General features: G+C 29.7%; 1 protein-coding gene across 3 annotated transcripts; it reads left to right on the top strand.

The window, feature by feature from the left end:
* Window positions 1-1,939: 1,939 nt before the first annotated feature.
* Window positions 1,940-24,473, top strand: LOC123012699 (sodium- and chloride-dependent glycine transporter 2-like). 3 transcript variants are annotated; one of them, XM_044410777.1, is made up of 18 exons: window positions 1,940-2,400; window positions 4,101-4,317; window positions 16,649-16,806; window positions 17,000-17,191; window positions 17,244-17,630; window positions 17,680-17,997; window positions 18,489-19,397; window positions 19,444-19,575; window positions 19,621-19,775; window positions 19,847-19,953; window positions 20,003-20,270; window positions 20,325-20,428; window positions 22,373-22,610; window positions 22,662-22,790; window positions 23,176-23,376; window positions 23,838-24,008; window positions 24,055-24,154; window positions 24,208-24,473. In XM_044410777.1, exons 7-18 carry the CDS (start codon window positions 19,253-19,255, stop codon window positions 24,267-24,269), a joined length of 1,812 nt encoding a protein of 603 aa, XP_044266712.1. In that variant the 5' UTR covers window positions 1,940-2,400; window positions 4,101-4,317; window positions 16,649-16,806; window positions 17,000-17,191; window positions 17,244-17,630; window positions 17,680-17,997; window positions 18,489-19,252; the 3' UTR covers window positions 24,270-24,473. The 3 variants fall into 3 exon arrangements, with proteins under 3 accessions (XP_044266712.1, XP_044266711.1, XP_044266710.1); XM_044410776.1 differs by lacking the exons at window positions 19,444-19,575; window positions 19,621-19,775; window positions 19,847-19,953; ... (6 more) ...; window positions 24,055-24,154; window positions 24,208-24,473 and having other exon boundaries at window positions 18,504-19,229; XM_044410775.1 differs by lacking the exons at window positions 19,444-19,575; window positions 19,621-19,775; window positions 19,847-19,953; ... (6 more) ...; window positions 24,055-24,154; window positions 24,208-24,473 and having other exon boundaries at window positions 18,489-19,229.
* Window positions 24,474-26,927: the final 2,454 nt, after the last annotated feature.

Raw genomic sequence — 26,927 nt, 5'->3', positions numbered from 1 at the left:
AAAATTCAAACAATCCCAACCTCAATCTTCCCTAAAAATTATTTTCTCAAATAAATAAAAAAAAATAATTAAAATTGACCACGTTTCTAATTAATATAGGGTGAAAAACATAAAGATTTTTGTCATTATTGATGTGATTAAATTTGTTCTGAATGACATTAATGACACTTTTTGTGTGAATCGGCCTCTAATTTAAAGAAGCATTTAGACTTCTACAACCTAGTTGATGCACATTAATATGAAAAAGAATACAGGGTGTTTACAGTCTAGGAGTTGAAAATTGACCTAGTAATAGAAGAATACAGAAATACTGTAACCGAGAAAAAAACTCACACAATTGTTATTATTAAGAATGCTATTAACCTCCAAAATATTGGTGCACGGTTTGAGGGTCACTGGAATTATTTCCTTGTCCAGATAATATTATATTGTTGCAACAGATAAAAAATCGTATCCATGACAATGAAAGAGAAAAGTCACTTCATAGTTTTGACACTGCCATCATTTGATCTGCTTTTGCTTTAGTTTTTATCAAAATTCGAAGATTTTCTGTATAATCTCTTCCAGCAAAATGGTTTCTAACGTTTTTCTTATTTTTTTTCCAAATTTATGAATATGTATGACAAATATTAAAATAATAAATTGGTTGTCGTGGTTATGATTTACGGTGAAACACAAGGTAATGATACTAATGGTCATTGTTGCAGCCGAAGCAGCAGTTCTCAAACAAATAGTATAAAATGAATTATAACGCATATAACATGAATTTTTGTTTTAGATAGCGTATTAGTTTTCTTCTACCGTTAATATCATCTCATTTAAATTTCAACCCCAAGACTGTAAACACCCTGTATACGTGTAAGAAACTCATTGCAATTAAATGTTAGTTTTGAAAAAATAGAAAGGGCTTGACATGTTCCAAATATTTTTATGTTTGCACCATTTACCAAGTTTTTCTGCGACTTTGGCGCCAGCTATCAAGCCACCCTGCTGAGAGGATTACAGCACTCAAGAAATTATTCCAAGGATTTAAGTCAACAAAACATATGTCCTGACAAATATAAGAGAGTAGGAGAGCTTATTCATTCGGCACTCGATCTTATCTGTTTAAGTGGCTTTTTATAAAGATTTAGTCTGAACGTTTCAGGGTGTGGATTTGAGCCGACACGGGGGTGTAAACGCTTGTTATCAGAATTAATTTCATGTTTCTTTGGAATTACCATTAAGGTCAACTATTTTTTTCATCTAATACTTAGTATTTTCTTGACCAAATATTTGTAATGGGATTAGCATAAGTTCGATGAAATCAGATAAAAAAAACAGTAATGGCACTTCTCTTTTTCGCCGACCACAATTGATGCAGACAGTCTATCACTCCGCAATCACCCTCTTTTAGTGAGGATTGTAAACTGATTGAAGATATGTTAGAATTTGATGGAGATGATGAGTCATGACCCTTCTTGGTCCAAATTTGCCACTATCACACTGTTAAATTAAGGGACATAAAAAGTCCGTGAAGGATCGTCGGTAAAAGATAAAATGAAGACATGCGGTTGGAACATTGGCCAATAGAAGATCGGTTTGTAAGCCCACCCTGAAAAACAAAATTTCCCAATTCTTTTCAGCAGTGGTCATTACTAAACGCTTTGTTCAGCAAGAAAACCGAGTTAGATCCAATAGCTGCCGAAATCTCTTGTTATATGATCCCGACAATCGACTCTAAAGCCAGAAGATGTCGCCAAGATAACAAATGAAACAAGCTTCCGGAGAAGGCGGAGACACCAAATGATTGAATTCAAAGCAAAATCGAATCGTTTCCTTTTATTGGAGGGAGTTTTTCTATTTAAGCTCTGTTGTAATAAAATCTTGCATCGAGATGATGATTTTTTCATAGCTTTCCCCTGTTTTAATTTTACATTCTGACGTTTGGCTGGCATATTTCAGTTACTATTGTGACATTTCTGAAACAAAATGATATCCGAAATTGAAAATGAGGAAATCAGAGCGATTCCGCAAGAAAAATATGATTTGGTTGTTTGGACGCCACACGAAAAATTATTTCGCAACAGAGTTACATTGAGAAATAAGGTTTTGTCTGAAATTGCTGTGCCTTTTACGATCGCTCTGCAGGTGAAATTGCGCCGATCAGTATTCGGAACCTACCTAAATGATTTCAATGAAAACCAATGTCAAAATGAATTTCTCAATACGAATAAACTGAGCATTATGGATTGCGTTATGAGGGACTTTAATTCAAGACAACTAAACCTGTTTGATTACAATAATAATTTGTTCGACCATGTAATAAAATACTTGAATAATACTGTCACAGAAACGAAGCAAATTGACTGTGACTTTCTTTATGAACATGCGACGCATCTAAGAATGGATGATTATCATGTAAGTTTTTTCATCTAATACTTGTTTTATTACTTAGTCCACATATAATTAAACAAGTAAAAAAAAATTGTAAATTAATTAAATTTGTCAAAAGCAGTGTTTTGTAAATAGACCACCAAAAGAAAATGACAAGTAAGATGAGATACCAGGAACATTTTTTTTTAATTATATCTGTCGAAAATTTTTGACATTTATTTTTTGTCATTTGACATTTTTTTATGTCTATTGTTACCGATGAATCATAATTATTTAGTAAAGGTACAAAAACTTTGTCAATAAAAGCTACAAATAACGTTAAACATAGTTACAATTCAGGATACAGCTTCCTTGTTTCCTCTTCTAATATCCTGTACCAAAAAAAACTTGTAAAATTATTTATTTTTTCAACAGAAATAATTACAGTCAAAGTGCAAAATTTAAACTCATAGCATCAAAATTTTTATAAATAGAATTTGTTTAACATCTTTTACTGTTCCTGGTATCTCATCTTACTTGTCATTTTCTTTTGGTGGTCTATTTACAAAACACCCTATATTATGTCATTAGGAGTAAATGTATACTCTTTTTCATATTAAAGTGCATGAAGTAGGTTGTAGAAGTCTAAATAAATCTTTAATTTAAAGGCCTATTTACACAAAAAGTGTAATTAATGTCATTCAGAACAAATTTAATCACATCAATAATGACAAAAATCTTGTCAAAGTTTGCTACACTATGTTAATTACGTTGCTAATTTTTATTATTTTTGCTACATGAGGTACACATTTTTAGGAAAGATTAAAGTAAGGATTGTTTGAATTTTCGCATGTTTGCCACCTTAAAATGACCCTTTTCAACGACTACTTCAATGCACATTAATATGAAAATGAGTATAGTGCATGTGGCGAACTTAACGTTTATTTTGCCAAACGTAGTGAGGCAAATAATTCAACTAAGCCATATAAATCCACTTTTAGTTGTACCATTTTATCCGCAAACTTATTCAGATCAAGAGTAAAGAGCAACATTGTAATTAGCAAGTAAATGAACAAAATAATCAGGACGCATTCCAACTAATGACATCATGATGAACAAAAATCACGCGTCAATATCGAAATTTGTGTTGAGATTCTCGAAAGTGTTTATTACTTTAACTAGTGCAGTTGGTAGTGCAAAATGTCGAATACTGATGATCTACGATGTATGTACCTCTCCAGAAATTGTTGAAGCAGTGAAAGACACAAGAAATTAGTAAGTCTCAATAATGTCATGCTAAAAGTAAAAAGGCTTAGGGGCAAAAATATAATTTTTGTTCCATGGCTGAAAGGTAAAACTTTTATTTGTGACATTTAGTCATAAAAGTGGTCACTTTTGTGATGTTTGCGGATAAAATACATTATTATATTTTATTTGTATATATTATTATCAAATCAGGGCTTGTCATGGACATTTTCTCTAAAACTATAAACTTATTTGTCCAAAAACCTCAGAAGTTTTAAAATTTAGAAACTTGTAGTTTACTAATTACTTTAAAATAAATAAATGTTGACATTAATTATTGCCATTTATTTGAGAAATGTATGCACAAATTACAGAAAATTACTTGCATACAATTTTTCACTATTTTTAATTGATTTCGAATTATGTATTGCTCATTATTACACTTTTCTGGCGTAGATTCTTTTAAAATTACGTAAAACATCTGTTTTGTGTATTTCTAGATAAATATGGTAGATGATGGCATAAGAAATTTTCGAAATCTTCAAATTCTAATTATATGTGGTAACTGGATTGAAAATATCGACGGTTCGGTACTTCCTAGACGACTAAAATTTCTTGAACTCTACGTCAACGAAATTAAATCATTAGATGATTTAACACACAAACCCCCTAAACATTTGTTGCACTTGGGGCTAGCTAGAAACAAATTAACAAATGGTAAGTATTTTTTCACCAACCTTCCATTAAATTAAGTAGAGAATTACTGGTATTGCTATTTATTGTTTTTTACTTTTTTTGCACTATGCATATTTTTCAAATTGGTCAGAATGTGCGTATAATCAGTTCACAAAAAGGTAGATAGAAATATGCTAAATTTGGAGTTAAAACGAAAGCCTCTCTTTTATATTACCACAAAAATGAAAGGGCTGTGTTAGGTGTCTTATTGTCATGAGCGAACAGCGTTTTCGTTTCAAAATACCAATGATATATTTCTCCGTCATTACTCATCATTTCTCAATTAGCCAAATTAGCAGACGCCATCTCTCGTTGGCCATTACACGTATCCGTAATATCATAGTTCTGTTACTGCTGAGGCAATATTGAGGGTCGCATTGGACCGTAAAAGTTAACCACACATTAACGGTGCTCTGTCATTCGTAATGGAAAACATCAAAAGTTTTTCACTATTAGCATTAGTATTTTTTTGGTGCGTTATTTATTACGGAGACTCGACAAAATGTTTCACATAAGTTTGAGTATATTAAACTTTAATATCGAAAAACTACACTACATAATTACTCAGAAATTATGAGTAGTAAAATACTTGGAACGAGTATACAGGGTGATTCATCTCAGCTCCGGTCTTCTGTAGCTGAGAACTTTGATATTTTGTAGACTTAATGTAGAATATTTCAGGAAAATATTTTTGATTACACAGGGTGGTACAAAAATAAGTTACAATACAAACTTACGTTTTTTTTTAAATAAAAATCTACAGGGTGTTCATTTTTCAAGCTCCACCATGATCTCAGGTATTATAAGAAATACGAGGTCGGTTAAATTAGGTTAAAGTTGCGCATTTTTATACGGAACAATAATCTAAAAGAAAATTTAATCTATCATTTTTAGTTTTTGAATTATTGGAAAAAAACTGAAATTTGAAATTTGGTTGGTGTTTTTTCCAAAGCACTCTTCGCAAAAAATGCTTTTTCTTAATTTTGATTAAAATGTAAAATTTGATCATATCATGTGATATATCGTTGTAATCAGGAACGAAAAGACTTTTCAAAAAAACAGGAATCAAATATGGCGTCTATAAGAAAATTCAAAGTTGAGTGTTGTAACTCTGATATCAAGAGCGCTTTGGAAAATACGATGACAGATTTATAGATTTCTTGTAAAAAAAGTGCCGTGCTAGTTAAAAACGTCTTTTAGTTTTCTCTTGAAAAAATAAAAACAAAATTTCAAATTTCCGTTTTTTTCAAATACTTCAAAAACTAAAAATGACACATTAAATTTTTTTTAAGTTTATTGTTTATCATAAAAATTCGCAACTTTGCCCTAATTTAACCGACCTCGTATATCTTATAATAACTGAGATCCCCATGGTGGAGCTCGAAAAACGAACATCCTGTATATGTTTCTTGACCTTTTTGAATGTAGCTTTTAATTTCAATGTTTTTAAGCTAAACTTCTATTAGTCGATTTTGCTTAGTTTTTGAATTAAGTTGATTTTCTTGGTGAAAACAGCTCTTTTAAAAATTTATTACACAAAAAGTTAAGACAGCTAATGAAAAAAAATACCACCGTAAAGAGGAAAGTACGAACTTTAAGACTATAATTTTTTTTAATGTATTGTAGTCAAAAAATATTGAAGTTTGTTAAATGTTAAATAACTTAAAAAAATTTAAATAGAACATCCTATTTTTTGTTTTTACATCTAAAAGATTATTAAATAATCTCCAAAAACATTTACTTTGAAGTCTCTGCAGTTAATAACTAAAAACATATTTAACTATAAACATTAAAAATAATAATAATCATTATTTCAATAGCCAAAAAGTGCAGGTTTGCACTAGACATAGAAGAAATATCACTTAATAATCACTTTTATGTTACCCTGAATCTATTATTCTTTCTTTTTACAATAAAACAATTCGAATTTCGATATTTATGTCGGCATTTTCAATTTCTGGACAAATCCCAAATAATTATCATGGTTACCTTAGTGTCAACAATGCTCATTTTAATGATAGTTATTGTTGCCACAATTAATATTTAAAATTAAATATCTATTAATTTATAAATTGTAGACATCAAAAGTTTATTTTTTCAGATAGACAATTTATCATTCTATGAGATAAAAAATAAATAAAAAATAGGGTGTTCCATATAAATATTTTAAGTTATTTTACTTTTAACAAATTTCGCCATTTTTTTAACTTTTTGATTGCAATCATTAAAAAAATATTAAAGTCTTAATAAAGTTCGTACTTTCCTCTTTACATTGGTAAAAAAATTTCTTCCAGCTTTCTTAACTTTTTGTGTAATAAATTTAAAAAAAAGATGTTTTCGCCAAAAAAAAAACAACTTAATTCAAAAACTAAGCAAAATCAACTAATAGAAGTTGGGCTTAAAAACATTTAAATCAAAAGCTACATTCAAAAATCCCAAGAAACATTTAGTGTTTCGTTTAAAAAAACATAAGTTTGTATTGTAACTTATTTTTTGGCCAGATGGTATAATCAAAAATATTTTCCTGAAATGCGCTTGAATATAAATTAAGTCTACAAAACATCAAAATTGCCACTTAAAAAAATAATTGAGCTACAGAAGACCGGAGCTGAGATGAATCACCCTGTATTGCTTATAAATTGTTTAAATTTTTATTTACGTCTAACTTTTTCATTGGTGTTGGAATTTATGAACGGATATGTGTGTCATTTAGTATATTTAGAAATCAGGAATAATCTCAAATATTTTGTTAAAATGGGTTTCAAAACTAATAGTAGATATATTAATTGATATAAACATTTATACCGGCAGGTGTGCACATTTATTATACAATCCACCCACAAGTTCATCTCTAGCTGTGGCGTCGAATTGGCCGTTCGGGTGCCAGACTAACACTTATTAACACAGCGGTCATATAAACATATTATGATTTAATGTCGCGGATGCAGACCCGCATGTCCGTATTATTAATTATTATGGCCTCGTAAAGGGGTTGTATAAACTTTTATCTCGTTTTGTCAGACTTTGTTGGTCCACCGGGTTGTGTCCAAAAGCCGCAGCGCGCGTTCACCTAAATGAAATGTGTGCAAATGTTCCGTGAAAAATTTCCGACACCCAGGTGACATTTGAAATAATACACCTCGTTTAGTTTTTAATTATTATTTATTAGATCAGACGAATTTTTGCGCTCGAATAATTTGCCTTTATTTTCAGACGGAAATGTGGCGTTTCACCACTTTTAACCGAAAATGCAGAGGACACAGTGACACTAATCTCACCTAATACGGGATCAACTTCAATCCGACATCAAAACTCTGTTATTATTTTCTTGCTTTTCCGACGTTTATTTTAGCATTGCATCTGTTTTAAGTCTATACAGTTGTGTGGGCAATCTGCTCTCAAGGTTTTTTATTAATATCATTTTTTATTCAAACTAAATACACTCACACTGATAATATGAGATAAAAATGTTCTAAACAATAGAAAAGCTATGCCACATACATTTGCACTTTTTAAAAATGTATTACACAAAAACTAAGACATTTAGAAATAAAACAATAAAATTTTAGCGTAAAAACATTGTTTTAAAAGGCTACATCCAAAAATGCCAAGAAACATTTGGTGTTTCATATAAAAAACACAAATTTCTATCATAACGTATTTTTGGGACATGCTGTATGGTTGAATTTTAGGTGATGCACTAGATTAGTAGGTATCTATTAATGTCCTATACATTTTTTTAAAATTTTAACTCGCTGGGACATCCTGTATAATTTTGTAAATATAAATGGCGAAGAACGTTAGTGATTTGAAAAAAGTATGTAGTGTAGTTGGATGATTTAAATGATTTAATTTTTTGGTATGCAGTCAGTGAGGGTTTAAATATTCATTAAATTGTATTTTTGGCTTGCTGTCGGATTGTTCATTGTTAATGTGGCGAAATACCAGATTAGACCGATGCTGCTCTAATTCGAACATCGAAACAGAGCCAGCAGAATAAATTAGCAGAATAAAATATTAAAAGCCAGTTTAATTGGGACTTATTAAAATTTCTACACCCAAGGGATGAAATTCGAGCGCATCAAAATGTCCTTTGAATACGCTATTTATTTATTTATTTATTTTATTTATAGTTTTTGCAATATTCAAAATTGTTTCGATTATACAATCACAGCAGCAAGGCACTAGGCTAAAGACATGTAAGGGTCTAAATATGCAAATTATTTTAAAAAGTTTTGCCTTTAATTTGTGCGAATGTTTTAAAAGCAGGCAAAATGTTATATGAAAATTATAAAAGGAACATGTGGCACCGGTAAAATTAGACTCTTAACAGACGGATGAACAAAACTAATTAGGAGTAATGGGAGACAGTGTGTTTTAAAATAAGTAAGCGGACTAATGAAAACCCTCACATGAGAAAAAACTCATCAAAAATAATGGCGGGTAGTTTACGTAAAATTGTTTTGCGTCTCGTATTTAACCCTTATTAATTGTTCTTCACTTTCGTTGTAAATAGGCAAAAGAAAATTAAATCACAAATAAAAAAATTATTATTATTATTAAATAAAAATAATATTTACTAAAATCAAGGCAATTAAAACAGTTTGCATGCTTTTAAATAGCACTAAAATAATAGTTAAAAATTACATGTCACTCATGCCTTTAAAGAGAAACATTTCTTTTAAATTGCTACAGAAGATAAGTGCATAACTCACATTTCACATGGTGTAAAACAAGATAAGAGGAGACAATGTTAACAAAAGCAGCAAGTGAGTTAAATTTTTCCAAATTTAATTTCGTCCTGTCTGAATATGATGCATTCATTATTTTTGTTGAAAAGTAATATAAATTATACGAAATTTAAGCCAAGCACATATCGCTTTCAGTTGACATTTGCACAAAGAATGACACTTGAAGTGGCCGTTTATTGTTGTCACAAATGATAACGTTTTCCCTTGATTAATGATATGCTTCGTATTGTAAGCTTTCAATTGGATTTCGCTGGAAAAGGACGTTAAAGCGACCCAGCTTTGGGTCGCTCTAGCCAGAAAACCACCATTAAAACCATTATTATTATTGTAGTGATAATCCCTGAAACGTGTTTCTATTTTTCTTAAACTAATCAATTTTTGTTTAATTATTTGGTATTTTGCAGTCAAACTCAAAAAAATCAAACGGGAAATCTTTCTTTAAACTATCAGTTATTTGAAATAAAAATTTTACACTTATTTTTTGCTTTTGATTCTATCAGAAAGTAATCCTTCAAAATAGAAATTTTAGTTTAGAAAACATTGTTGCAATTGTAGGTCAACAAAAATATAGAAATTATTGTTGATAGATTATCATCATGTTCATTAAATCAATTTAGTAACGTATGGAATATAAATGATAATGTATTAGACCTTTGTTTTTCAAACTGTGATAATATGAATCTATCTATATGTGATAATGCCTTGTCTGTGATAGATGTAAGTCATGCTCCTTTTGTTACCGAATGTGATTTAGTCTGTGATATTTACAACAATTTTGTGATTCATTATTCCGATTTTAAGTGTGCCTGTTATTCTGATATACAGAAGAAGTGCGCCAGAACTCGCGCCCCAGAGAAAAATGCCATATAAGGTAAGATATTAGAAACATGAAAAAATGTTAAAAAAATTTTATCTATAAAAATTTCGAAGTTATGAGGGTTTAAAGTTTGCACTTTGACTCTATTTATTTCTGTTGGAAAAATAATTTTTCAAGTTTTTTTGCTATAGACTATTAAAAGAAGAAACAAGGAAGCTGTATCCTAAATTGTAACTCTGTTCAATGTTATTTGTGGCTTTTATTGGCAAAGTTTTTGTCCCTTTACTAAATAATTGTAAAAAAACATATACAAGATCATCAGTATCATTAAATAGATATAAACAAATGTCAAATGTCAAAAAATAAATGTCAAAATTTTTTGACAGATAGAATTTTTTAAACATTTTTTTCATGTTCCTGGTATCTTATCTTACCTGAAACTTTTCTCTGGGGCGCGAGTTCTGGCGCACACTGTATGTAATTATTTTTTGTCTATTGACTGGTTTGGAAGTTTTAAAAATCTCGATGTCGAAGGTGCGATTAATGTTTTATACAATCATATTTATAAGACGTGTGAGCAATTTGTGCCCCTTAAAAAAGAGTTAAGTTATCCTATCTGGTTTGACCAGATGGTTAATCCTGTGAAAGCTAAAAAAACTGCTCATAAAAAATATAAGGATTCCAAATCCATATTAGACTACAACGAATTGGCCAAACTCCGTAAATTGTGTAAAATTTGTATCAAAAATGCTAAGTACATTCAAAATGTTGAAAGTGATTTAATTCACGCTCCAAGTAATTTTTGGAAATTCATTCGCAAAAAAACAAATAACAATCAAATTTCATACATAATATCAAAAGCTAGCAAAGTGTAAGGTTGTATAAAAAGATTTACTAATGACTTTAGCACATTTGTACTATAACTGTCCCTTATACAGGGTTATTCATAAATATGAAGCAATATTTGAACCTCAAAAATGACCTGTAAAATGATATTAATTTAAATAATAACTCGTGTCCTATCTCTACTGATAAGAATTTTACAGCCCTCTGAATGTAGGTATGGAGATTTGATCTTTTTGTAATAACTTTGGAACTATTTGACCAAAAATTTTAAAATTTGGAACATTTCCTTGTGATAACATACCTTTTGAACTGATAATCACGAAAACCGGTCTACATCCACTCAATTTCCGGTTCCAGCAGTTGCTGTGTTTTTCCATTTTTTTTTGCTTTCTTAACACCAATTTTTTATTGCCCAAATAGATAGAGTAATCAATTTCGAATAAAAAACGTATAACCTTTAATACCCCTAAAATGGACCGTTTCAAAGACATTTTAATTTAATTCAGCACAACGCTGAAATCAAAAAATATGGATTTTGAATAAATGATAGCCACGGCAACAAATGACCATGGTCTCACAAATCGCTGTCAGGCATCTGTCAACTTTGACATTGGACGATTCTTGGGCGATTAATTGAAAATATTTAATAAAAGAGTTTACTTCAGACTCCAAACGTAATCTACAATAAATCCAAATCGATCTCGTAGCATTTAATTTATAAAAAATTTACAAAAATTTATCGTCAAAGTTAACAGATGCCTGGTAGAGATTTTTGTGACCATGGTCATTTGTTGCCGTGGATATCATTTATTCAAAATCCATATTTTTTGATTTCAGCGTTGTGCAGTCCTCAGTTTAAATTAAAATATCTTTGAAACGGTCCATTCTCGATATTTTTGACTTTATCAGAAATTTTCTCGATAACTATTCATCGTAGAGCACTGAAATTTTTAATATATGATAGAAAATTCAATTTTCTATCTAACGGTACCAAATATAAGAGGTTATTTCTAATAAGTCAGGAGTTATTGCGATTAGACCGCTCCGGGTGCCAAAAATCGACCAAAATCTCGACAAAAATCCAAAAAAAATTTAACTTTAAAATTGATCTATTTTACGTTTTTTACKTTTCTAGAGGTCTTAAGGACTCAAATAAATGCATAAAACGCCACTGGGTCAAGTTTAAAAAATTTTGAATTTTTTGAGTTTTTGAAGGTGAGCGGTAGTAAAATCGTCAAAATAGTCAATTTATCTTAAGTCGTAAAAACGGTTCACAAATGGGTGACTTGGTCTGTCTTGATATTTCAAGCATTTTCTAAAAGACGTTACTTTATTAACATTTCTGTGTAGACAAAAAACAATTTACTAGACCCAAAAGTGTCCTAGTGACTAATTAATAATTATAGTAAAACCGCGTACCTCATCACTAGGTACGGACTCGGCGAGGACATATAATTAAGGGACTTCTGAAGCGAGAGACTTAGCTGTGATAAATGGGGATCCAGTCGACTGAGATCATACGCGAATGTCACTTGTTCTCATCGTGGAGCTCTCTGATGTATAATTGGCTTGTCACCTAATGATTTCTGATTTATTACCGTGTGGTAACATCACGTTAATCATGAGACACACCTGGTTCTCATGCACATTGAACGCCTGCTGTACTGTGATAATGCCGGTCCTGTCTTCTTATCCGTTCATATGTCCGAAGTTTAATTAATAATCTTGACAGGTTTTTGTTGTCGAACAGCCACTCGTAAAACTTTAATTGTTTTCAATTGATTTATTAAATATTAATACCTACACACAAAGGTTAAAATTGCAATACAAAAAATCGGTTTTCAGTATTTGTGCATTTAACAATCTCTTCTAATGAATGAATGATGCAAAAGAAATTCTTTCGTGCTACACTCGAATGTTGTAATCTTTGAAAAGTATAGGTTTCAGATAGTAAATAAAATATTTATTGATGAATTGAAGCTATTAGTATCTTGGACAGCCGTGTTTTTCCCATAGAAAATCACCTGCAAAGTACTTGCATTATACCTATTTATTTACCTGCCTTATCATTATCTGGCCAGAACACGCGCCCATAAAATATTCATTGGCGGCATTCGTGTCAACTGAACATTTCGTTTTTCTTTCAACAACCGAAAAAGGAAATGTCTGTATTTAACACTATCATTTTTACGTTCATTTAATTTGTTTTAAATTTTATTTAATTTTTTTTAGTATAATGGGACATTCTCTAGGTAAGAAAACTAGTAAGCTGCTGAAAAATTTATGTTTGTTTCTGTGTGATACCAATTACAACATTAAGGCCAGTTTATTAATCGAATTAAAAAGGCTTTAAAATTAATGTTGGTTTAGAATGTGAAATTTTTGTCAACAAGTCCGTTGTTATCAGCACGTTCTAAACCAAAGTGCTTGGTTTTTATTCTAGCACAAAAACATTTAATTATTAGTTATTTATTATAAAGACGATAAAGAAATTGTTTATCTACCAGTGAAAAGGTTAAGTTTACGAGTGACGAAGTCACGAGTGGACTTTTTTCACGAGTAGATCAACAATCTTTATCGTCGTGTATAATATTTCGTTTTATTTTGTACTCACTTACCAGAATATAACCAGTAGATAAAAATTACATTATTTCACTAGACGATAAAAGACTACTTTATCTACTAAAATTAGAAATAAAAGCACTCTTTAACATTGAGTACAAAATAATAGTTATTTATTAAACAAGACGATAAAATTGAGTTTTATCTTTGAGAGCAATTTATGCTTAAAGATAATAAAAATTTTATCGTCGTGTACAATATAAAATTTTATTCAATCCTCACTAATTTTGTAGTCAATTTGGTCGATATTTATAAATGTCAAAGTAAAATTCAATAATGATATCTAATGTCAAAGATCGTTAGCAACTAACAACCGCACATATACAAAAATGGATGTATTTTTTATCATCTAGACGATACAATTTCAATTTAACATGAAGAAAAGAGTAGATAAAATTCAATTTTAACATGGAAGATTGAATAAAAAACTTTTTGTCTTTGATTGGTACCTAAATAAAAGCTGATTTTTAAAAAAACAAAAAATTTTTTGAAAACAAACTGTAAAATATTTGCGATTCAAGTGATTTTGTAAAGTTAAATAAAATTTTACTTAAAAACTACGCGATATCTTGAAATAAAAAAGTTTTCAAATCTCTGAAGCTACATTCTCAATTTTTTACTTTCTATTAAGTCTCTATTAGGAATATTGTTCTATGAAACTGACAGGAAATATTTAATTATACATTTTTAGATACTAGAAACAGTCTTGTCACAGAAAGTTAAAAAACTTAGAGAATAAGCCTATAAAGTTGCCATTCAAAAATGCTAAAATTGTGCTAATAGTACTATTTTTTTTCTGAACGATATTTCTATAAACATAATTACAAAAACATATTCAAAGAAGTTCCGTTTTTAAAATGTTAAGAAATTACAACTTATTATGAACTGATTAGAATATGAATTAATATTTTTTAACGATGTTAAATGCAACACACATTTTTTTCGTTTTATTTTTGTTAAATGTAAGGATATTTAAATAATTCAGTGTACCTAATTTTTGGTTTTATTTTCGGTCCATACACATATAAATACAGGGACATTTTTTGAAATCTAAACATAGCTCTATGTTCAGTTTAAAAAAACACAGATCAATTCATTGCTGTTATTCAATGAAAGTCTCGCGTTTATAATTTAATAAATTATTGAGCAACGAAATAAAAAATTGCTTTATTTAAATGAAGATAATGACAAAACAGACAAAACAACATTAAATACTTCACAGTAAGAAATAAAAATATAGCAAAAGTTTCACTAAAACCAACAATTTAGAAAAAAAAACATGAATTTTTACTTCGCCTCATGTTTTCAATTTTTTTTTGAAAACGCTGCACATACGATTAAAGATAGAAAAACAGTGTAAAGGACAAAGTTGTAGAGAATTAAATTCGCTTTAAAACAGTCCGCGACACCTCTACAGACAGTCAAAAATGTTTTAGTGATAAAACATTTCGCTTGGTGGTGGCGTGTCCAAGAAGCCATTTAAACATAAATTGTTAGAAATAAAGATATGGTGCAAATTTAATTTTCTACAACTTTGTCCTTCACACTTTTTTCTATCTTTTTCGTATTTGCAGCGGTTACAAAAAAAACAAAAAAAGGGGCGGAGCAAAAATTTAAGATTTTTTTTTAAATTATTGTTTTCAGAAAAAATTTGCTGTAACATCAATTTTTACAGTGAAGTACTTATCTGTCTTATCTGCATGTCATCGTCATCATTTAAATAATATTTTTTTATTTCGTTGCTTTTAAATTGTAGACTGAAACTATCATTGAATAACAGCAATAGATTCAAACATAGGGCTATGTTCAGAATAAAAAAAATATCTCTGTATTTATATGTATTTTGTTTTATTAGCAACAGACGCATTTCCTCCCACTGCACTGCCTTTTTCAAAGTTCGACTTGAATAATAAACTAAACAATTTCGATTTCAGACAGCAGACGTGCATGATCATTGTAGACATTGAAAAATGGCATATAGCCATTGCTGTCCAAACTGAAATATTTAACACACTACATAAAAATTGAGAAGTTCATTTTCCTGAAACCATCAAGTCGAGTCGGACTGGACGGTTACATTATTAAGGCCCGCCAGGGAATGGATGTATACCGGAGGGAAAAATTACCTGGCGTAAAACTTTTACGCTTTTCTATTGACGAAAACCATGCAATTTTCCGACGATTGGTACTAAAATAATAATAATATATCGTCGTGCGATGCAGCTGTTCTAATTTAAGTGGATGTATTAGGTTTGGTATTTACTATTGAGGCGACATTTTCTATAAGAACATGATTACATGAAATAACAACCTCATTATTTTTGATTATAACTACTCAAAATTTATTTATTTTTATGGATATTTGTACTAGTGTACTTGTTTTGTTAGATGAGGTATTGTGAACACATGAAAATTAGTAATTAAGTTAAAAAAAGATTAATTTTAAATATTGTACCCTAGGTATCCACCTAATTCGGACTTGTATTTTTTAAAACAATTTACACTTAAAACTTTTAACTTATTTTATTAATAATAGTTATTTATTCGACGAGTTTGAGTGTAAATCGGACTCTTTATTTGACCGAGGTGGAATAAAGCGTCCGATTTACACTCAAACGAATGGAATACAACATTTTATTCTTCGAATTGGAGTCAACAAGGCTTAAACTTGCTTTAAATCTGTTAAAAATAATTTGACGTTTTGTATTGAGAAATGCCAAACGGTTGTCAAAACTTCCTTACACGGGAGAAAAACCGTAAATTTTGACAGTGACGAAGAATAAATTATGTTAAAATCACTAGCAACTTAACTTCTTTAAAAACTGTAAATAGTGTGAATAATTAATAACAATTAAAAAAAAATAATAAAGATGTATCATTTGGCAGTTGCGTTAGTGGAATATTGTTTACATTTTAATTGTTTTATTTTAATTGTTATGAATATTTTTGTTACAATTTATAGTGTTGTAATGGAAAAGTTAAATTACTGTAATACTTGCAATATAATTATTATTGGACTAATTTATTGGTTTAAAATCATTAGTTACTGCACTATTAATAAAGGTCTTGAAAAAAAAAAACAAGCAAAGTACATTTTTATATCATTTCAACTATTAACAAAAATTGAACAACCATCCAATACATAGTGAATTATAAAAAAATGGTAAGGGAAATAACTTATTTTCAATAAAGTAAAAATTCTAATTTTAATGTTCATTTTAAAAATTAGTTTTAGTTTCCTAAAACTATTGTACTTTTACCTAAAGTATTTTTTTAGACAGTCACCTACATCTACTGGCAGCTTGTGGACGCTTGAACAATTTGAAATCTTTAGATTTGTCAGATTGCGACATCTATCGTTTAGCAGATGTGTTAGAAGAAATAAAATCGCTTCAAAATCTAGAAGGGTTGCTACTACAAGGAAACCCATGCTCGGTAAATTCTATTCAGAAAACTGTAACTTAAATCTGAAGGTCAAATTAATAGATAGCATCATTGTTACTTTAAGATTCGTCGGTTAATTAAAAAAAATGTGTCTTTAAAAGCTAAGTTAAATTATTAGTAATAATTATTAGTTTGATCGCCACAAAAATTGTTTGTAGAACTATTTTGTATATATCATTTATAGATGGTAATGGGCTACAAGGATATGGTATTAAACAGCTTTCCATATTTAATATTTTTGGACGGAATTGAATTAAGCGCCTCTGATAGAGCCTTGACCGAAAATTTTGTGGAAAAGGCACATTTTTCTGAATTTTTTGTAAACTGTCTGAAGCTGACTGGATTGCCAAAGCCACCAAAATTACCAAAAACTGATGTAAAAAATACTTATGATTTAATAACATTATTCCTTTACTGATAATTTTTAGAAAAAAGTGAAACAAACAATTCATATTGAGTTTAAAATGCCTTTGTTTCAATTAAATATTAAAGAGGAAATAGACAAAGAAAGTGATGAAAATTTAATACGTAATAAATCTAAAGAAGCAAAAAATAAGAAAAAAGAACATAAAGGCAAAAAAAGCAAGTCGGGGAAAAGTACAAAAAAAGGTTCTAAAAAAGGTGGAAAATCTCCTTATGAACGCCCAAATGAATATAACCCAAAAAAGATAAATAACGCATTTCAGTCTCAAAGAAAAGTTTGGGGAAACAATTTAAAATTTTCACCACTTGTTTTGCAATCACCTGAAAATAATTTACTCACTTATAGGGACACTTTTAGGAGTTGTGTGAACGTCTCTGTAATTTATTTGCAGGTTATTGTCATTAACTCTTTTCTAGTAATCACTAACCCAATAATTTCAGTACAAACCACCAGAAAAAAAGAAAAAGAAAGGGTCAAAAAAAGACAAAAAAAGCAAAACCAGTAGTAAAAAATCTGAAAAATCCAGTAAAAGTAAAAACAAAAAAGGTAAAACAAAATCTGAGAAATCTATTAGCACAAAAGAAGAAAGTAAAGAAAAAATCAAAGAGGAACCAAAAGAAACAATCTTAAAGCGAGTGACTTTAGCTAATTTTGACTGCAACTTATTTACGACTAATTGGAAAAATAATATACACTTTTATTGGTCTGAAGACCCGTCTTTTGGACGCAATGCAGTTGAGTTAAACAGTTATCTAGAAGTAAGTTTGCAATTTTAATATACAGGATGTTCAAAAAATCGCGCACTTCCGTGACACTGTCATCGGGCGGTACCCTAGACAACAAGAGAAATGTTAAAAAAATCTATCTCTAAAAATTCCGAAGTTATGAGAGTTTAAATTTTGCACTATGACTCTATTTATTTCTGTTAGAAAAATAATTTTCCAATTTTTTTGCTATAGGCTATTAGAAAAGGAAACAAAGAAGCTGTATCCTAAATTATAATTCTGTTTAGTGTTATTTGTGGTTTTTATTGACAAAATTTTTGTACTTTAGTAAATAATCATAAAAAACATATACAAGATCATCGTTATCATTAAATAGACTTAAAAAAATGTCAAATGTCAAGAAATAAATGTCAAAATTTTTTAAACTTTTTTTCAGTACTCTGGGGGACTACCCAATTACTCCCATTCAAGGAAGTGCGCGATTTTTTGAACATCCTGTACATTATTACAATAATTAACTGTAGAATTTGAGAAAAAAGGCTGAAGAAGAGAAGAGACTGAAAGAGCAAAAAGAAGAAGATGCAAAACAAAAAAATAAGAAAAGTGATAAGAAGAAAGGAGCAGATAAGAAATCAAAAAAATCCACGAAGTCAAGTAAATCACAGAAATCTAAAAAATCAAAAAAAAGTAAAAAATCCAAATCTTCAAAAAAGTCAAAAGTCGAAAAGTTTTTGACTTGTGAGATTAGTTTTGGATTAGCCAGGTTAGGTCAAACGCTAAAAGAGACAAAAAGTGGCACTGATGTTAAAAAGGTTAAAAAACCTAAGAAAATCAAAATAAAAAAATGACCCAAAACAATTTGGTACAGTGTTTATTTTTTTTAATATAAATGTGTGTGCTGTCTCAAAATTCGCAAAGTTTATAATACATTATTACACAAAATACTGAAAACATGAGAAGAATGTTAAAAAAATCTATTTTTAAAAAATATTATCAATTCAAAATTATTTAAAATCAGTAGATATCTGAAAAAAAGGTATATGTTTTTAAAAATGGCTCGTAAGGTAAGTCTGATGCGAGTAGTAGATCAGGACAGGAGATTACGACATAAATACTTAATAAAAATTTTACTACCTATTTAAAATAGGACAATCATTATAAATAACCAGCAACAGATTCAATGCTGTAATCGAGATAACACGCCAATTACAGTTTTGATAAAATAATTGCTTCAAGTTAGGGAGGTCGCTTATGGTTATAGTAAGTTGACGACAGTTAAGCTACTTAAATGTCTACTGACAGTTTTTTTACACACGATGAGAATCGTGGTACTTGGGCCACTAAATACGAATTCTTATTATCATGTATGGGCTATGCCATAGGCATAGGAAACGTGTGGCGATTTCCATACTTGTGTTACAGGAATGGAGGAGGTGAGAAAATGCACAAAATTTATACATTTGTCAGAAATATTTATAGGTGCTTTTCTCGTCCCTTATTTGTTAATGCTGTTTTTTTGCGGGATTCCGCTATTTTTCTTGGAAACTTCTTTAGGACAGTTTGCAAGCACTGGATGTATTACTATGTTTAAAATTGCTCCTTTATTTAAAGGTATTTATTTGTATTTTATTTTTCTTTAAAAAATGTGTTTTTTAGGGGTTGGTTTTGCTATTGTAATTGTAAATGCCATTTGCACATCTTATTATAATGTTATTATAGCATACCCTTTGTTCTTTTTGGCAAATTGTTTTCAATCAAAATTGCCTTGGACCAATTGTGACCATTCGTGGAACACCGAGCATTGTGTTAAGGTATTGTAAAGTCTAATACAGTTTAATGTTTTATCAAAAAATAGTTTTTATAAAAATTAAGTTTATTTTAGTTGGGTGGTCAGAACGCTGTAAAAAATCACACAAACGAAACTTTCCTTTTGCATCAAAATGATTCATTTGAAAATAGGATGAAGACTCCAGCCGACGAGTTTTTTCAGTTAGTTGACAAGTTTCAAACATTCTTTTATTAAATAATAATTTTTCAGTTACCACATTTTGCAGATATCAGACAGTATTGAAGATCAAGGAGGTATTGTTTGGCCTCTTCTCTTATGTAATGTTATAGCTTGGGTCATAACTTACCTTTGCATAATAAAGGGTGTGAAAACTGTTGGCAAAGTTGTTTATTTCACAGCAACGTTTCCTTTTTTTGTTTTATTTATCCTTCTAATAAGAGGGCTAACATTACCTGGCGCTTGGGACGGAGTATTTTTTTACATCTATCCACAGTGGCATCAACTTACAAATTTAAAGGTCTATTTTTTTTAAAGAAAAATGTAATGTAATAAACTCCTGTTGACATTTTAGGTGTGGGCAGATGCTGCTTGTCAAATTTTTTTCTCATTAGGTCCAGGCTGGGGAGGTATTGTTAACATGGCAAGTTACAATGACTTTAGGAATAACAATCAGCTGTAAGTTGTTAGCAAAAAAACAAATATTTTTGTCTTTATTCATGTTTATCTTTTAAAACTCATTGTTTCTGATTTTTGTAAATTTGAGATATGTTATAGAACGTGAAAAATAAGTGACACGTCTTCTACCGTTTTTTTATTTTTTCAATGTATGTTGAAAAAACGGATGTACAAAATTAAGTACTTCGTAACAAAAAGAAATCTAAAGAGCAAATCAACATATTGAAACAATTTTTTTAAATAATAGATATAAGTAGGTACACTATGGACGTGATAATACATGTATTCTAAAAATTTGTTATTAACAAATAATTTAAAAATATATTGTTTAAACGAAAAAATAAACAATTACGCAAATTTTTAAAATTCTCAAAAAATTTATGTAAAAACTTTCATATCTTTACTATGTCTTCACATAAGTTTCAAAACGCACGTTTTAAAAATGGCTGAAAAAAATTATTTGAGAGCGCTGCATAGTGCATGATCCCCTAAGATCGCCTGAAAGTAACGTTTCATTGGAAATTAAATAGAAAAATTACCAATTATCGTCACCAATAAACTGTTGTATAGAAAACACATAATTTCCAATAACTTATTAATATTTTTTTTTTTTTAAATATCAATAATAAATACAAATTCTTCGGTTGAGGAAGAGTACTCTCTATATTTTTTTTATTCTATTTTCTGATATTAAATAAAAGTATGTAGATTTCGCGTACCTTTTATGAGCTTCGCTCGACTAAAATGATCATTTAAAAAATCGCAGTCTTTCAAGTCGATTAGATTATACAGGGTGTGTCAAAAGTCCCGGACCAACGTAACATGCCATGTAAGGTAAGATACCAGGAGCATGGAAAAAATGTAAAAAAATCTATCTATAAAAATTTCGAAGTTATGAGAGTTTAAATTTTGCACTTTGACTCTGTTTGTTTCCGTTGGAAAAATAATTTTCCATGTTTTTTTTTGCTACAGACTATTAGAAGAGGAAGCTGTATCCTAAATTGTAACTCTGTCTTATGTTATTTGTGGCTTTTATTGGCAAAATTATCGTAGCTTTATTAAATAATAATAAAAAAAAAACATATACAAGATCATCAATATCATTAAATGGAAATAAAATTATTTTGTAAAGTGTCTTTTAGATTGTAAAAAATAGTGTTTGGGTCACTTCCAGTAGCTTCAGGTCGGTTCAGGTCACTTTAGGCCACTTTGGGTTAATCGGATTAGTTTGGCTTGGAGTAAAAAAGTGTTAAATGTACTGACTTTGATTTTCAGAAGAAGAAAAAGTCTTAGGGAAATGTTTAAATTTAGTAGTAAAAATGCCAATCGAGACGTTTCAAAACATCGTGCTACAAAAGACAGTTGGGAAGACTAAGAAAGTGTCAGGTGTACTGGAATAAAAAATTTCTAAACTTGCAAGAAACATTTAAAAATTTCTTAAAGAAATATGTCAATTTTTAAAGAATAAATGTCAAAATTTTTTTACAGACGTTTTTAACATTTTTTTCATGTTACGACCGTAAAGTACCTATTTATATCTATTATTTAAAAAAACAATTCGTTTCAATATGTTGATTTGTTCTTTAGATAAAAATTCTTTTTGCTCCGAGGTACTTAATTTCGTACATCTCTGTTTTTTCAACATACATTGAAAAAGTACAAAACGGTGAAATACGTGTCATTTATTTTTACACGTTCTATAACATATCTCAAATTTACGAAAATCAGAAACAATGAGTTTTAAATGTGATCGTTTTGGCATGGAATTACTCATATACCAACCTACTGCATCACATACTTAATTTATAAAATGTTTAGCTAATTTACAGAGAGTAAAATTCAAAATTAAACTGACTCAAATTATTCGATTTACATCCAGTACCACACATTGATAGGAATTAATGTTTTTGCAAAGCGTCCTTATATGATTTTCCTGACTTTTAGTGATTCAATCCTTGTGCCAATTTTGAATTGTGGGACAAGTATTTTTGCTGGATTCGTAGTGTTTTCCGTTATTGGTTTCATGTCTCATGAGACCGGTTTGCCGATTTCAACAGTCGCAACTGGCGGCCCCGGACTTGCTTTCGTCACATATCCGGAAGCAATTACGATGTTGCCTTGGCCTCACATTTGGGCGATTTTGTTTTTTCTTATGCTTTTCTTCCTAGGTCTAGACAGCTGCGTAAGTAGGATTTATATCTTTGGAATCAACACCTACCAACAACTTTTACAGTTTGTTCAAATAGAAGCCATTATTTCTAGCGTTATTGACGAATTTCCTACGTTAAGAAAACACAAGATGATGGTAACTTTAGTCTCCTGTTTGGTTATGATGTTTTTGTCGTTTATGTTTGTCACCAATGTAAGTTCAGCGAGTCATTCATTCAAATTAAATTCCAATTACGCACCTTGTTATAACTAAAATACATTTTGTGTATTCGTTAATACATACACAAGCAATAATAATTTATGTAGTGAATCGAGTATATAACAAACACAAATAACAGGTGGGCTAAAACAATTTATTATTTTAAACCATATTTATGATATGTAAATTTAATACCGAAAAAATATCCAACCTGAAAAACTATTGGTTTGAGTGGTGTAAAAAGGAGAAATGCAACTTTTTTCTTCTGTTTTTAAGTTTTTCAATGTTTTTCAGTGTTGACAATAAAGTCAGATAAAATTTATCAAAAGCTTTTTTGTGATATATTTATAAAAAAATAATGTTATGTATTTTATCGTAGGGAGGAATGTATCTCTTACAGTTATTTGACTGGTACGCTGCATCAATTTCCGTGATTTTAATTTGTTTAATAGAAGTTTTTATTGTGGGATGGACATATGGTATGCAACAATTTGTTAAAGATTTAGAATTTATGATACAAAAGAAAATTCACTGGTGGTGGATCATTTCATGGAAAATAACTAATCCTTTAATACTTACGGTGCGTGCAGTTTGCTTATTTTTTAAATTTGGTACTTTTGTACACACTAAAAATATACTATGTAAATTATTAATATTTACTCCAAAAAATTAAAGGAAAAAAAATTTCCCAATTTTTTTGGTATTTTTTGAAAGACTGTAACTCATCGAAAAATGGTCGTAGATTAAAAAAAAACATTTTGAAGCTTTAAGTTTCTAGTTTTGAGATCTTTTGGCAAATATTTTTTCTGTACTACGGTTATCACGCAATTCTAAGTAATAGCGCAAAAAAAATTCAAAATTTTTATGGTTTTAGAATTGCGTGATAACCGTAGCAAAAAAAAATATTTGCCAAAAGACCTCAAAACTAGATACGACCATTTTTCTATGAGTTACACCCTTTCAAAAATCACCAAAAAATTTAGGAAAGTTTTTTGTTCTTTTCAGTTTTCAGAGTAGTGTAGAATAATATGTTTTTTCTAGTTTATTTTTGTAACTACTATAGCATTTAACACAAGAGTTACATACAGAGGTATTGCTTTTCCCGACTGGTCTATTACACTAGGTTGGTGTTCCTGTGGTGCTTCAATTATATGCATTCCTCTTTATATGGGATACAGACTTTTATACTTAGAGGAAGGTGATTTAATTGAGGTAAAAAATTACAAAATTTGGCAATTTTTTTTAAATGTTTCTGTAGCGAATTAAAAGTGCTTTAAAACCGACCCTAGACTGGGGTCCAGCAAATAAGGAACATAGAAGAGAATGGTTTAAAGCTGTTCATTATGATAAAATTAACGGTATGTGTTTAATATTATTAGATTTTGTATTTGTAACAAAAAATATTTTTTAGATGCAACAAAGCGTGATTCGTATCACGAACAATTTATTCAACTTGTGACAATAAATACTTAAATTTTGCTTAACACTGAATTAATGTTTTCACATTGTTGTCCTTACAATTACCATAAAGATTCAGACTTAACCCAGGAAACGTTATAATTTAATATTATCCATTTTAATACATAATTGTGGAAGTTATTGGATGTGTAAACATACCTTTGTTTTGTAACTAACTGCCAGTTAATGAACGGTTTACCAAGGATTTAACGTCGAAAAAAATATTTCGTTGTGTAGAAATTAATAAAATTTTCTTATTAAATTGTTTATATTTTTGCAATTACCTACCTTCCTACCTTAGTCAAATAACAAATTATAAGAAATAAGTTTAGATGTAAAAAATTGCATGATTTAATATTCGTTTCTTAAAACATATAAAAAATTCATTTAAAAAAATATAAAAACAAACTCAAATTGTTAGTTGTAAAATAGTTTTTCTAATAAAAAGTTTATAAGTCAAAATAAAGTTTTTCCAGATGAATTTAATTAAAAACGTGGAGCAATTTTCTCGGAACACAAACCCACCACCTAAATGTGGGTGTATCCATTGCAGTTTTAGGTGTGCAGAAACTATAATAATCTTTAATATTATCTCTTTGAAATTATGATACAAAAACTCGATTGCCTAACTTTGTAAACACATATGCATAATAAAACATATAAATAAGTGAGCAATTGCAATCTAAAACTCACTCCATCAAAAAACATATCAATAAAGTGCGTTATTGGTCTTGTGTGAATTTTTAATTAATGAGATAGCTACACAAATTAAAATGTGGTTAGCAATCTATGAGTTTCTGGAGCTGAGGCGGCATTAATGTGGTCTGACTGGAGACCAAAGGTCCTTGTGGAAAAGGAGCGGTGGGATTCACGAATGGCAGCCACATAGCTGTGAAGACAACATTAATTTATGTAACTCAGTTTAATAATAAATCATAGATAAACATATCCAGGCTGAATTGCTGTAGCACCGTCAACAGAAACAGCAACCGCAATGGAGGCGACAGCGTAGGCCAAAGGACTAATAAAGGAAGAGTATCCCACATTATAGGGAGAAGGATACCTGCGTTTAAGCTAATATGTATTTTTAATTACGTTTTTGATTTTGTTTTCTGTTTCGTTCACTATTGAAACGACGTTGAGAATGTAATATACTTCCACTTATTGATTAAACGTAACTTGCCAAATCGTTACAGAAAGGAACCTTGAAATATTTAATATTATTCTAGATTAGTTCAATAAGTTTTTTTAAAGTGTCAGGCAAAGATTTGCTGTCATAAACTTGAAAGTAATATAATATATTTTGTGATAAACCATATTTCAAACGTCTTTACGAGTTGAGGTAAACTGACTATTTTTAAGATTTTACTACCGCTCACCTTCAAAAACTCAAAAAATTCAAAATTTTTGAAACTAGACCCAATGTCGTTTTCTGCATTTATTTAAGTCCTTAAGACCTCTAGAAATGTAAAAAACGTAAAATAGATCAATTTTAAAGTTAAAAATTTTTTGGATTTTTGTCGAGATTTTGGTCGATTTTTGGCACCCCGAGCGGTTTAATGGCAATAACTCCGGACTTATTAGAGATAACCTCTTATATTGGGTACCGTTGGATAGAAAATTGAATTTTCTATTATATATTAAAAATTTCAGTGCTCTACGATGAATAGTTATCGAGAAAATTTCTGATAAAGTCAAAAATATCGAGAATTTAAATCCGACTATAACTTCAAAACTACTACGAATTTTGCAGTTTAATTGACGCCAATCGATTCCCCGGAACATTTTACATAGGTTTAGGTCAAAATATTATGTCATTGAGACACAGTTTTGCCGCAATTTACAAAATAAAAAAAAGTAAAAATTTGTCAACACCCCCCCCTTAAAAACTAATGTTTTTAAACATGTCTCAGATTTAATTTAAACCTATCTTATCCGATAGATTTTGACGCGCTAATTACGAATTTCCCAATTATTTTGCGCTATCTCCTTTAGTTTCGCCGTAATCGGCGTTTAAAAATTGAAATTTTTTTTTGCGAGATATCGACTTGGCTTTGGCCTCAGTCGATAAATTTTCTTATGCTGATTACGATGGAGTTGGACTGATTGTTCTAAGTCTAATAGTTTGGTCGTAATCGCCGTTCAAAAGTGAAAATTGTCAAAATTGTGAAACTTTAAACGCGTTTTTCTACGAAACTATAGAACTTAGAGCAAAGGGGTAAAAACCATTAAAATTAGCTTAAAATTATCTATTTACTGGCGCAAACCGGAAGTCGCTCCGGGTTATGGTTCCGGGTACAAAAGCATTTTTAGTTTTTTCAAAAAAAAATTGATATCTCAAAAACTATGAGTCCTAGGTCAAAACGATGTTATCAGGCGTGTTCTCCGGTTAATTTTACATATAGTACTAGTTTTTCATAAGAATCAAAAAATGTTGATTTTTGGTCAAAATCGGATATAGTGCTTATACTTTTACCCTTATTCTTAACTTTATTACTCAATATCTCAAAAACTATGCATCGTAGAGTATTCTAACTAGTTGAATCGTGTTCAGCGAGTAATTTTACGTCTAGAAAACRATATTTCAACCGTTTTTACGACTTAAGATAAATTGACTATTTTGACGATTTTACTACCGCTCACCTTCAAAAACTCAAAAAATTCAAAATTTTT

Source organism: Tribolium madens, unplaced genomic scaffold (assembly GCF_015345945.1).
Source record: "Tribolium madens isolate multiple individuals breed KSU strain unplaced genomic scaffold, Tmad_KSU_1.1 Scaffold_96;HRSCAF=242;Tcas5.2_LG5, whole genome shotgun sequence".
NCBI lineage: Eukaryota > Metazoa > Arthropoda > Insecta > Coleoptera > Tenebrionidae > Tribolium > Tribolium madens.
Note: the sequence above shows the minus strand (reverse complement) of the source record. Positions and strands in the feature narration are given on the sequence as shown.

Excerpts from the sequence above, each read along its gene's own strand:
- LOC123012699 (XM_044410775.1), top strand. The coding sequence starts at position 1,972 with ATGATATCCGAAATTGAAAATGAGGAAATCAGAGCGATTCCGCAAGAA. Across the intron at positions 4,318-16,648 it reads TAGAAACAAATTAACAAATG|ACAGTCACCTACATCTACTG; the intron begins GTAAGTATTTTT and ends GTATTTTTTTAG. Across the intron at positions 17,192-17,243 it reads CAAAATTACCAAAAACTGAT|AAAAAAGTGAAACAAACAAT; the intron begins GTAAAAAATACT and ends GATAATTTTTAG.